We start from the raw sequence: 13491 nt of genomic DNA on the forward strand, positions 1-13491 counted from the left end.
AGCACAAACCGGAGTGGGGGGAAAGAGGCCGGCGGCAGGGAGGACAATAATAATAATAATAATAATAATGACAGCATTTATTAAGCGCTTACTATGTGCAAAGCAGTGTTCTAAGAGCTGGGGAGGTTACAAAGTGATGAGGTTGTCCCAAGGGGGGCTCACAGTCTTAATCCGCATTTTACAGATGAGGGAACTGAAGCCCAGTGAAGTGACTTGCCCAGAGTCACACAGCTGACAAGTAGCCGAGCCGGGATTTGAACCCACGACCTCTGACTCCAAAGCCCGGGCTCTTTTCCACTGAGCCACGCTGCTTCTCAAGATGGAGGGTGATAATAGTCTAGACACAAGATGGCTGTTCACTTGTTTTGATGTCTGTCTCCTCCCTTTTATAATGCAAGCCCGGTGTAGGCAGGGATTGTCTCTCTTTATTGCCGAATTGTACTTGCCAATCGCTCAGTACAGTGCTCCACACACAGTAAGCGCTCAATAAATACAACTGAATGAATGAATGAGGTGGCTGCTTGGATGGAGAGGGAGGGGCTGATCCGGGAAACGTCATGGACCACGGCCAGCAGGATTTGGCAGTTGACAACCCGAGAGTTGAAAGGTAAAGATGAGTCGAGAATGATACTAAGATTGTCAGCTTCTACGATGGGATGAGGTGGGCATTAGTAACTGAGACGGGAAGGCTAAGAGGAGGAATGGGTATGGAGGAGTGAGTAACAGTTCTATTTTAGACATACAGAATTTGAGATGTGCGCAGGTAGGGTGGTCACACAAACCAGCCCCACACTTGGAAGGACGAGGGAGAAATTAGAAGCTTCTGGAAGAGGAAAAAAATCCCTCCCTAGGGGAAGGCTAATTGGATTAAGTATCGGGTGCCTGCACCTGGAATGGCACCAATCACAGGGGAGGGTTGGGAAAGAGGAAAAGGGAGCTAGTGAGTTGGGGAAGAATTCCCTCAGCTATTCGGTGGCATGACCCTGGAAGGGCATGGAGGTGGGGTGGGGGTCCGGGGTGGGTATGGAGAAAGAGCTTCAAATAGAGAAGCAGCGCGGCTCAGTGGAAAGAGCACGGGCTTTGGAGTCAGAGGTCATGGGTTCAAATCCCGGCTCCGCCACTTGTCAGCTGTGAGACTTTGGTCAAGTCCCTTAACTTCTCTGTGCCTCAGTTTACCTCATCTGTAAAATGGGGATTGAGACTGTGAGCTCCCCATGGGACAACCTGATCACCTTGTAACCTCCCCAGTGCTTAGAACAGTGCTTTGCACATAGTAAGCGCTTAATAAATGCATTATTATTCATTCACTCAATCGTATTTATTGAGCGCTTACCGTGTGCAGAGCACTGCACTAAGCGCTTGGGAAGTACAAGTTGGCAACATATAGAGACGGTCCCTACCCAACAGTGGGCTCACAGTCTAGAATTATTATTAAATAGCATTTCAATATACCACTCCACCAACCTCCTGCTTCACCCCACCTCAGCTTGAAGTAACGTCTCCTCTTTAAACTCGCCAATGCCGATTTACCATTCCTCAACCTTCCATCTCACCTTCACCTGTCACATCTCAAATTCAGTCTCAATGTTCCTACAACCACCAAATTCTCACCCTAGTCCCTGTATCTCTGGCTAGCTCACCCAGTCAGTCAATCCTATTTACTGAACGCTTACTGTGCGCAGACCACTGTACTCAGTGCTTGGGAGAGTCCTCTTTAACTGCTGTGGAATCATTTCTGATCCATAGCGATTCCTTGGACACACCCTCTCCAGACTGTCCCATCGCCTGCCTTAAAGTCATTCTGGTATGTATATCCACAGAGTTTTTTTGGTAAAGATGCGGAAGTGGTTTAATATTGCCTTCTTCCGCGCAGTACAAGACCTGAGTCTCTGCCACCGTCTTTGATCGACGTTTTGACCGCTTGATAGTCCTTCTCTGACTTTCCCATGCTGCTGCTGTCCAGGACTGGTGAGAGTACAATACAACAATAAACAGAAACATTCCCTGCCAACTCCCCCAGGCCTGAATGTGAAAGCACCTACCCTCACTCCACCCTGATAACCATCCTCCATCCCCTCTCTCCCCTGTCCCTTTTGTCCGAGAAGGTCAGAGGGGCAGGTAGTGGGGGTAGATTTAGAGAGCAGGGGGAGACCTTTTAAGAAACAGTTGAGAAGCAGGAGAAAAATGAAGAAGAGTTCTGAGGGAGCGATGGGGAGATGTGGGGAAGATCACTGGGGGTTGTGGGGGAGGCTGAGGGCTTTGGAAGGGAATTGCAGGCTTACTGACAATAATAATTATGGTATTTATTAAGCGCATACTTTGTGCCAGGCACTGTACTAAGAACTGGAGTGGGTACAAGCAAATTGGGTTGGACACAGTCCCTGTCCCGCACGGGGCTCAAAGTCTCGATCCCCATTTTACAGATGAGGTAACTGAGGCACAGAAAAGTGAAGCGACTTGCCTGATGTCACAGAGCAGACAAGCGGCAGCACCAGAAATAGAACTCATCATCTTCTGACTCCCATAAGGCATTTTATCCACCATGCTGCTTCTAGCCAGGTTTTGGGGACTGTGATTCAGTAAGGAAAGAACAGTGGAGATGAGTGACCTTCCCTGACCCTTTGGCTAGTTTTGACACTGTATTTCCTTGCTGAAATACTCGGCTGGTTTTGACACTGTGGATGACCCTTCCTTGCTGAAATACGATCAGGCCTCAGTTTTGCTGACCGTGCTAAGAGGGTTCTCCTCCTACTTCTGGGCCCACTCCTTCCCAGATGTTGGCCTGGAGCTTGGATTCCCACCAGCTGTGTTCAGCCGTATGGAAGCAGGAGCGCAGGAAGCCAAATGTGGCAGTCAATCAGGGCTGGGGGTGGAGAGGTGAGACAAAAAAGGAAAAAGGGGGAAAGGGTTGAGGCTGGTGGAAAGGGTGGAGCTGAGGGCATGTGCTTTCCCATCTAGGAGTGGGAGAGCAGCCAGGGAGCCCTGAAAGGGCGAGCTAGCCGGAGACAGAGGGAATTGAGACTATGGTCGCTGCAGCAGCACTGAAAGCAAAATTGGAGACATGAGGGGTAAGAGAGGTTGAGAGTTAGAAGGGTGAAAAGCGCTAAGTTGAAGTCAGTGAGGTTAAAGAGGAGACATAGAAACTAGACATCGTCTCTGACATGCAAACCCTTTGTTGGCTCCGAGCCCCGTGTCCTCAAGTTAGCGGCAGAGTTGAATTACAGTGCACGCCTCTTCGCTCCCCCTTTTTTCTGACGATTATTTTACATTCCAGAGAAGCAGCGTGGCTCAGTGGAAAGAGCGAGGGCTTGGGAGTCAGAGGTCATGGGTTCAAATCCCGGCTCCGCCACTTGTCAGCTGTGTGACTTTGGGCAAGCCACTTAACTTCTCTGTGCCTCAGTTACCTCATCTGGAAAATGGGGATTAAGACTGTGAGCCCCACGTGGGACAACCTGATCACCTTGTATCCCCCCAGCACTAAGAACAGTGCTCCGCACAGAGTAAGCGCTTCACAAATACCATCATTATTATTATTATTATTCCCCTGTCCTGCACATTCTTGGTTAAACTGAAAGAGAACTAGGAAGAAGAATGCAAAACCCAAATTCTCCGGTGTTTCGTATTCTGTGCCTCAGTTACCTCATCTGGAAAATGGGGATTAAGACTGTGAGCCCCACGTGGGACAACCTGATCACCTCGTATCCCCCCAGCTCTTAGAACAGTGCTCCGCACAAAGTAAGCACTTAACAAATACCATCATTATTATTATTATTATTCCCCTGTCCTGCACATTCTTGGTTAAACTGAAAGAGAACTAGGAAGAAGAATGCAAAACCCAAATTCTCCGGTGTTTCGTATTCATATTGCAGCAAGGTCTGTGAAAATTTTGTCCCCCTTACCAGGAGAGAAACCGTGCCTCCTGGGTGCCAAGACTAGAGAATAGTTATTTTCAACCAATCAATCTATAAATCACTAGACAGAGGAAGTCACAGGAAGATGGGTCTGGGCTTACCCCTGACAGTGTCCCTCCCAAGCAGGGACCCTCTCTTGACCCACAGTGACGTCTGTGTCGGCACCAAGTGCTTGGAAGGACCTGAGTTCCAATCCTGACTCTGTCACTTGTCTGCTGTATGACCTCGGGAGAGCCACTCAGCTCCTCTGTGCCTCAGTTACCTCATCTGTAAAATGGAGATTAAGACTGTGAGCTCCACATGGGACAGGGACTGTGCCCAACCTGACTTTCTTGTAACTACTACAGCGCTTAATACAGTGCCTGGCACACAGTAAGCGCTTTACAAATGCCACAGTTATTCTTATTATTATCACAACAGAGTTGGAAGCGACGTTCTCTGCCCGCAACGAGCTTACGTCTCGAGGGGAAGACAGACTTTAATATAAAACAGACGTTAATATAAATGCATAATTCATAGTATAACATATGGGTGTGTCCATAAGTGCTGAGGGTGGGGCGAATACTAGAAGCCTAAAAGTCACGGATCCACGACCAAAGCCCAGGTCAGTGACAGACCTCAGGCAGAAATGTTATTTCATTAACTTCTCCGTGTATTTTAAGCAAATCTTTCTCAGAGGATGCCAGGTAGTGGAGCTAGTCTGAAGGAAATACTGGAGGGGTTTCTGGTTATAGAGAAGCAGCGTGGCTCGGTGAAAAGAGCACGGGCTTGGGAGTCAGAGGTCATGGGTTCTAATCCCAGCTCCACCGCTTGTCAGCTGTGTGACTTTGGTCACACAGTTAAGTCTTCTCTTTGCTTCAGTTCCCTCATCTACAAAATGAGGATTAAGACTGTGAGCCCCACTTGGGACAACCTGATCACCCTGTATCCTCCCCAGCGCTTAGAACAGTGCTTTGCACATAGTAAGCGCTTAACAAACGCCGTCATCATCATTATTATTATTATACAATGCAAAGATTCTCGGGAACATCCTATCAGGCAGACATTTCAAATCCTCTTCGAGTTGGAGGAAGTTTTCTTCCGAAATCCCTTGAGCTGGGGGGCTACCTACCTCTCTTACTCAGGGAATAGGAATGTTGGAGGAGGATGACAGCAACTGGGCTTGGAGGCCTGGGAATGCTGACTGCCAAGAAGCTAATATCGAGCAGTTAGCAAGACTTCTGGTTGGGCTCCAAGACTGCCATCAGGCTCCTAGCCAGAAGACAGTGCCATCACGGCTTTAGGAAACCCTTTCCACAAAACCATCGAAAGTCTGGGGACTTTTTCGTTTGCTTTTAAAGCTCCATCTTGGGGAGGCTGAGGTTTGCCAGAAGGAACCGATTATTGAGCACGTACTGTGTGCAGAACACTCTACGAAGAGCTTGGGAGAGTATAATACAAAGGTGTAACAGAGGGGGTAGATATAATAATAATAATGATGGCATTTACTAAGCGCTTACTATGTGCAAAGCACTGTTCTAAGCGCTGGGGAGGTTACAAGGTGATCAGGTTGCCCCATGTGGGGCTCACAGTCTTAATCCCCATTTTACAGATGAGGTAACTGAGGCACAGAGAAGTTAAGTGACTTGCCCAAAGTCACACGGCTGACAAGCCGTGGAGCCGGGATTTGAACCCATGAACTCTGACTCCAAAGCCCGGGCTCTTTTCACTGAGCCACGCTGCTTCTCTATAGTCCCTGCTCACCATGAGTTTTTACAGTCCGGAGGAAACAGGGAAACAGAATTTCAGATCAAGAATGAGAGATTTATCGGCTAAAGCACGGATTTTTTAAATTCATTTTAATGAGGTGCAAGAAGGCTTTTTATAGGGAACGCTATATTTTGATTTCCATCGGAAATCAAAGAAAAATACCCCAAACTACTAAAAGGGAAAGTGAACTATCCTGGCCGTCATCGATCTGCATATATTAGGAAAACGTTTCTTAGTAAAGCCCAAACTTCGAGATCCGGCTAGAACACCTCTAAGATGGCCGCTCACAAAAACCTAAAATGCCTACCTCCCGCCTCACCCCCGCCAAGTACAGCTTTGCATCTGAACATTCATTCAATCATACTTTTTGAGCACTTACTGCATGCAGTGCACTGTACTAAGCGCTTTGGAGAATACACTATAACAGTAAACAGGCACATTTCCTGCCCATACGAGCTTACAGTCTAGAGGAAGAGGTTACAGACTGGTTATTTGCCTACTAAAAAAGCTCCTTCACTCTTCTGTTGACTCCCAGGGTAATTCAATCCCATTTTCTCTACTGTTACATTTTCAAAGAGGGAGAGATAGGTGGAAACCCGGTTCAGGAAATTCCATAGTTGAAAGAATAAGGCACTTTGTATCAATCAATCAAATGGTATTTATTGAGTGCTTATTATGTGCAGAACCCAGTACTAAGTGCTTGGGACAGTACGACAACAGAGGATCACAATCTGAAAAATGCTAAAAGTCTCCATCAATGCTTCTACCATGAATTTTCATCTGACTTGTTCGCACAGTGCCTTCTAAAAGCATAATTAGCATTTAACGGAATACAACATCACTTTAAAAAGCAAATCCTGAGAAACAGCATGGCCTAACGGACAGAGGATGGGCCTATGAGTCACAAGAACCTGGGTTCTAAACCCAGCTCTGACACTTGTCAGCTGGGTGATCTTGGGCCAGTCACTTAACTTCTCTGTGCCTCAGTTACCTCATCTGTGAAATGGGGATTAAGACTGTGAGCCTCATGTGGGACATGGACTGTTTCCAAACCGATTAGCTCGTATCTTTCCCAGTGCTTACTACAGTGCTTGGCACACAGTAAGCACTTTAGTACTATATAAAAAAAAAAGCTTGTCTGGATACTTCCCTCAATAATCCTTACTACTATTTTGACCTTGAAATTGGAGAAAGTAAAGCCTAAAGAACTAGAGGATCTGAACACCGGGTGTCTCAGACCCAAAAATAGAACGCAGATCTTCTGACTCCATTCTTTGGAATACGCTGCCCGCATAAATACTGGAAAGACATTATGCATGAATGAAATGAGAAAAAGCATCAGGTCACTTACCATTGGGAAAAGCTAAAACGCTGATGATTAAAAAGAAGAAAATTACAGACAGGATGCCCTTCCAAATATTATCTTCTTGGACAGAATCATCCCTGAAAATACAAAGACAGTAGCAACTTATTATTCTGTTCCTTCTCAAAGACAAGTTTCCTCTCTATCTGTAGATTATATTGAGGAGACACAGTTTTCATGTTTAAAAAGTTTACATGCTGCTCTATTCCAATAATCTGGGGATACCCACAGAGAGTATCCCAGACAATAAATAAAATCAATCAATGGTATTTATTGAGTGCTTACTGGGTGCGGACTCTTGGGAGAGTACAATAAAACAGATTTGGTAGGCACATTCCCTGCTCACAGGGAGCTTTTCATTCATTCATTCAATAGTATTTATTGAGTGCGTAATGTGTGCAGAGCACTGTACTAAGCGCTTGGGAGAGTACACTATACAGGCACATTCCCTGCCCACAACAAGTCAAGAGGGGAAAAAACTGTGATGGTGAACAAAAACAAACCAAATAAAATCAGGTGAAAAGGAAGCACAGATGAAAAGGAAAAACAAGTGAAAAGGAGTCCAGTGGAAAAAGAAAGGTCACTTTCCTGCAATATTTGGGACCTTGAAAAGGTTAGCTCCTTCCTCAGAACCCTATGTCCCCTAAAGCCCCATTCCTTCCCCCAATGATCCAGCCGCAAAATTCACTGATAAAATTAAAAACATCAGTCGCGATCTCCCTAAAATCTCCCCAGCTCCTTTCCAGGCCCTCCTTCCTCTTGCCCCTTCTTCAACTCTCCCGTGTTTTCCAGCTGTATTTCAAGAGGAGCTCTCTCCCGGCCCCTCAAAATCTCACCCTCCACCTGAGCCTCCGACCCCATCCCTTTACACACTTCCAAAATACTTGCCCCCCTTCCTTCTTCCCTCCGTGAACACCATTTTAATGATAATAATGAATAATTATGGTACTTGTTAAGCGCTTACTATGTGCCAAGCACTGTTCTAAGTGCTGGGGTAAATACAAGGTAATCAGGTTGAAAGTAGTCAACTTTTCATTTTCTAAAGGCTTTCCCCCCCACCACTGTTTTCAGAAACGCTCAAGTCTCCCCTTAGCTTAAAAAAACCCTCCCTTGACCTCATGGCTCCCTGCAGTTATCACCCCATCTCCCTCCTACCATTCCTCTCCAAACTCCTTGAGCTGCTTCCACTTTCTCTCAACCAATTCTCTCCATGAACCCTCACCAATCTGGCTTCTGCCCCCTTCAATCCCCTGAAAATGCCCCCTCACAGGTCAGCAGTGGACTCCTTCTTGCCAAAATCCAATGGCCTCTACTCTATCCTAATCCTCCTCGACCTCTCAGCTGCCTTTGAAACTGTCGACCATCCTCTTCTCCTGGAGATTTTATCCAACTTTGGCTTCACTGACACTGTCCTCTCCTGATTCTCCTCCTATCTCTCTAGATGCTCATTTTCAGTCTCTTTTGTGGGCTCCTCCTGTCTCTCACCCCTTAACTGTGCGGGTCCCTTAAGGCTCAGTTCTGGGTCCCCTTCTCTTCTCTATCTGCATCTACTCCCTTGGAGAAAGCATTTGCTCCCATGACTTCAAATACCACCTTTTTGCAGATGATTCCCAAATCGACATCTCCAACCCTGATCTCACTCCTCTGCAGTTTCGCATTTCCTCCTGGCTTCAGGATGTCCCTCAAACTACACATGTGTGAAACAGAACTCTTCTTCCCACCCAAACCCTGTCTTCCCACTGACTTCCCCATCACTGCAGAAAGCCCACCATCTCGCCTGTCTCACAAGCCTCAACTCATCATTGTCGTTCAAATCCCATACTCAATGTCACCAAATCTGTTCTACCCACACAACATTTCTAGAATCCACCCTTTCCTCGCCAGCGGAATGGCTAATATGATGATCCCAGGATTTATGCTATCCCAGCTTGACTACTGCACCTGCCTTCTTGCTGATCTCCTTGCCTCCAGTTTCTCCCTACTCCACTCTGCTGCCCAGATCATTTTTCTAAGACCATGTTCCCCGACTCCACAAGAACCTCCAACGGTTCCCCATTCACCTCCACATCAAACTCCTTACCATTCATTGGCATTACAGCATTCAGTCGCCTTCCCCCCTCCTACCTTACCTCACCAATTTCCTATTCCAACCCAGCCACTCACTTGGCTCCTCTTACGCCAACCTACCCACTGTACCTCCATCTCCATAAATAACAAAAATAATAATTAAGTGCTTACTAGGGGCTAAGCACTGTACTAAGAACTGGGGTAGACACAAGATAATCAGTTGCCACTTGGACTGGCTCACAGTCTAAGTAGGAGGGAGAAGAGGTCTCAAACCACCATTTTGCAGGTGAGGGAACTGAGGCACAGAGAAGTTCAGTGACTTGCTCAGGGTTACACAGCAGGTATGGGGCAGATCCGGAACTAGATCCCAGGATCTCTGACTCCCTAGGACCATATTCTTTCCATCAGGCCATGCTGCTTCTCACCGCTGACCCCTTAGTCCCGTCCTCCCTCTGGGCTGGAACTCCCTCCTCCTTCAAATCGTCCAGACCATAACTCCCCCCAACTTTAAGGCCTTATTAAGGTCCCAACTCCTCCAGAGGCCTTCCCCAAGTCTTCATTTCCCCTACCCCTGCTCCCTTCTACACTGCCCTTGCACTTGGCTCTGTACCCTCTAAGCACTTGATATTCACCCCACCCTCAGCAATCCAGCACTTCTATACATAGCTAGAATTTATTCCCATGTCTCTAGATTGTAAGATTCCTGTGGATAGGAAATATGTCAACCAACTTGGTTATATTGTCCTTTCCTAGAGTTTAGTACAATGCAGACCACACAAAGCAAAAAGGAAACCTACAAAATGGACCCAAAACTAAAATGAAGCAGGCTGTGGAGATTTATCTGAGGAAAAGCACTGAATGTATTAATCAATCAATGGTATTTATTATTAATAATCATAATGATGTTAAGCGCTTACTATGTGCCAAGCACTGGGGTAGATACAAGGGAATCAGGTTGTCCCACGCGGGGCTCAAAGTCTTAATTCCCATTTTTACAGATGAGTTTACTGAGGCACAGAGAAGTTAAGTGGGTTGCCCACAGTCACACAGCAGGCAAGTGGCTGAGCCGGGATTACAACCCATGACCTCTGACTCCCAAGCCTGCGCTCTTTCCACTAAGCCACGCTGCTCTGGCATATTTATGTATTATTTATTATTAGTTTTATTACTTATTTACTGAATCCTTACTGTGTACAGAGTGCTGTACTAAGGGCTTGGGAGAGTGCAACACAACAAAGGTGGTAGGCGATGTTTCCTGTTAAGCCTTCACACCGCACAGAATCCAAAGGAATTAAAACAAGAAATGAAAGGATATTGTGTCTCTATGCTTTTTAGCCACCAAATAATAATAATAATAACAACGATGGCATTTATTAATCAATCAATCAATCAATCGTATTTATTGAGCGCTTACTGTGTGCAGAGCACTGTACTAAGAGCTTACGACGTGCCAAGCACTGTTCTAAGCACTGGGGAGGTTACAATAATAATAATAATAATAATGGCATTTATTAAGCGCTTAATATGTGCAAAGCACTGTTCTAAGCACTGGGAAGGCTACAAGGTGATCAGGTTGTCCCACGGGGGGCTCACAATCTTAATCCCCATTTTACAGATGAGGTAACTGAGGCCCAGAGAATTTAAGTGACTTGCCCAAAGTCACACAGCTGACAATTGGCAGAGCCAGGATTCGAACCCATGACCTCTGACTCCAAAGTCCGTGCTCTTTCCACTGAGCCACGCTGCTTCTCTACCCCAGCGCTTAGGACAGTGCATAGTAAGCGCTTAACAAATACCATCATTATTATTTTTCAGATGAGGTAAGTAATGGTTAGCACTCTGGACTCTGAATCCAGCGATCCGAGTGCAGATCTTGGCGGGACCTCGGTTGTGTTCTCCTAGACTGTGAGCCTACAAGTGAAATTTGTAGTGAATTTGAAGTGAATGAGTGCCAATTTGTACTTCCCAAGCACTTAGTACAGTGCTCTGCACACAGTAAGCGCTCAATAAATACGATTGATGATGACGATGATGAAGATGATCAGGTTGTCCCGTGGGGGGCTCACAGTCTTAATCCCCATTTTCCAGATGAGGGAACCGAGGCCCAGAGAAGTGAAGTGACTTGCCCAAAGTCACACGGGGCGGAGCTGGGATTTGAACCCCTGACCTCTGACTCCAAAGCCCGTGCTCTTTCCACTGAGCCACGCTGCTTCTCTAAAGCATTCCCAGCTTTGTTTGCAGCCCAACTGACTCTGGAATCTGGCTGTAATCATCAATCGTATTTATTGAGCACTTACTCTGGGCACAGCACTGTACTAAGCGCTTGGGAAGTACAAGTTGGCAACATATAGAGACGGTCCCTGCCCAACAGTGGGCTCACAGTCTGTAATCTGAGTCCATGGAGACAGGGTAGGGCGCCTGGATTGCCACTGCCGTGCTTTTTCCGCAAGAACCTTCAGTTCGGAGTGGGAGTTTTCCGGGGGTAGCTGCTGGCTGGGCTATTCTCAGGGAAATGTTCTGTGTGCAATTCTGAGCCTGCAGGTTGAGCATTTATCTGAGGCTAGCAACGTCCCCTCCTTGTTAAGTCCTTTTCTTGCCTCTCTAATAATAATAATAATTTTGGTATGTGTTAAGCACTTACGATGTGCAAAGCACTGTTCTAAGCGCTGGGGAGGATACAAGGTGATCAGGTTGTCCCATGGGGGGCTCACAATCTTAATCCCCATTTTACAGGTGAGGGAACTGAGGCACAGAGAAGTGAAGTGACTTGCCCAAAGTCACACGGCTGACAAGCGGCGGAGCCGGGATTAGAACTCATAATAATAATAATAATGGCATTTATTAAGCGCTTACTACGTGCAAAGCACTGTTCTAAGCGCTGTGGGTTGTCCCACAGGGGGCTCACAGTCTTAATCCCCATTTTACAGGTGAGGGAACTGCGGCACAGAGAAGTTAAGTGACTTGCCCAAAGTCACACACTGACAAGCGGCGGAGCCGGGATTAGAACCCATGACCTTCTGACTCCCAAGCCCGGGCTCTTTCCACTGAGCCACGCTGCTTCTCTAATAATAATTGTGGTAATAATAATAATAATGGCATTTATTAGGCGCTTACTATGTGCAAAACACTGGGGAGGTTACAAGGTGATCAGGTTGTCCCACAGGGGGCTCACAGTCTTAATCCCCATTTTACAGATGAGGTAACTGAGGCCCAGAGAAGTTAAGTGACCTGCCCAAAGTCACACAGCTGACAATTGGCAGAGTCGGGATACAAACCCATGACCCCTGACTCCAAAGCCCGTGATCTTTCCACCGAGCCACGCTGCTTACTTGTTAAGTGCTTACTATGTGCCAGGCACCGTATTAAGCACTGAGGTGGACACAAGCAAATCGGGTTAGATGTAGTCCCTGTCCCAAAGCAGCGTGGCTCAATGGAAAGAACACGGGCTTGGGAGTCAGAGGTCGTGGGTTCAAATCCCGGCTCTGTCAATTGTCAGCTGTGTGACTTTGGGCAAGTCACTTCACTTCTCTGGGCCTCAGTTCCCTCATCTGCAAAATGGGGATTAAAACTGTAAGCCCCACGTGGGACAACCCGATCACCTTGTATCCCCCCAGCGCTTAGAACAGTGCTTTGCAGCAGCGTGGCTCAGTGGAAAGAGAATGGGCTTTGGAGTCAGAGGTCAAGGGTTCAAATCCCGGCTCCGCCACTTGTCAGCTGCATGACTTGGGGCAAGTCACTTCACTTCTCTGGGCCTCAGTTACCTCATCTGTAAAATGGGGATTAAGACTGTGAGCCCCACATGGGACAACTGATCACCATATAACCTTCCCAGCGCAGAACAGTGCTTTGCACATAGTAAGCACTTAATAAATGCCATTATTATTTTTATTATTATAGTAAGCGCTTAACAAATGCCATCATTATTATTATTATAAGTGCTCTAGAAATACCACTGGTTGATGGACTGAGGCTGGCGCTTCCATGAACTGGTTGTCACCATATCACAGCTACAATGAAAAGGGATAGATTTGGCCATTTAACACCTAATGGCGTGATAGGAGCCCTTGAAATAGCTACATGGCCCTTTAGAGTCGAACTGAGAAGCCGACACTGGAGATTTGCTCTCTGAATGGAAAGCCGAAACTGGGGGTTACAAAGTAAAGAAACGGAAATGGTTCCAGCATCTGCACCACATCGGATTTCTACTTCCATTTTATGCAATGTGAACAAATAAGTGCTATTGGCCAGAAGGTGAGGATTCGATTTTGAGCTCATTGTGGGCAGGGAATGCATATGTGTTGTTGTTGTATTGTACTCTCCCAAGCGTTGTAGTGCACCGCTTTGCACACAGTAAGCGCTCAATAAATACCACTGAATGAACGAACACTGAAGAAATCAACT

The 13491-nt window shown here is 46.6% G+C and overlaps 1 protein-coding gene across 1 annotated transcript in view; it reads right to left on the minus strand.

The window, feature by feature from the left end:
- The window catches only part of PTDSS1 (phosphatidylserine synthase 1), a 76687-nt gene that overhangs the window by 47640 nt on the left and 15556 nt on the right, over positions 1-13491 (minus strand). The window contains exon 2 of the mRNA XM_038745411.1: positions 7012-7103. Coding sequence (XP_038601339.1) covers positions 7012-7103 — 92 coding nt within the window. The remainder of the gene's footprint in view (positions 1-7011; positions 7104-13491) is intronic.

Source organism: Tachyglossus aculeatus, chromosome 4 (genome assembly GCF_015852505.1).
Source record: "Tachyglossus aculeatus isolate mTacAcu1 chromosome 4, mTacAcu1.pri, whole genome shotgun sequence".
Classification (NCBI taxonomy): domain Eukaryota; kingdom Metazoa; phylum Chordata; class Mammalia; order Monotremata; family Tachyglossidae; genus Tachyglossus; species Tachyglossus aculeatus.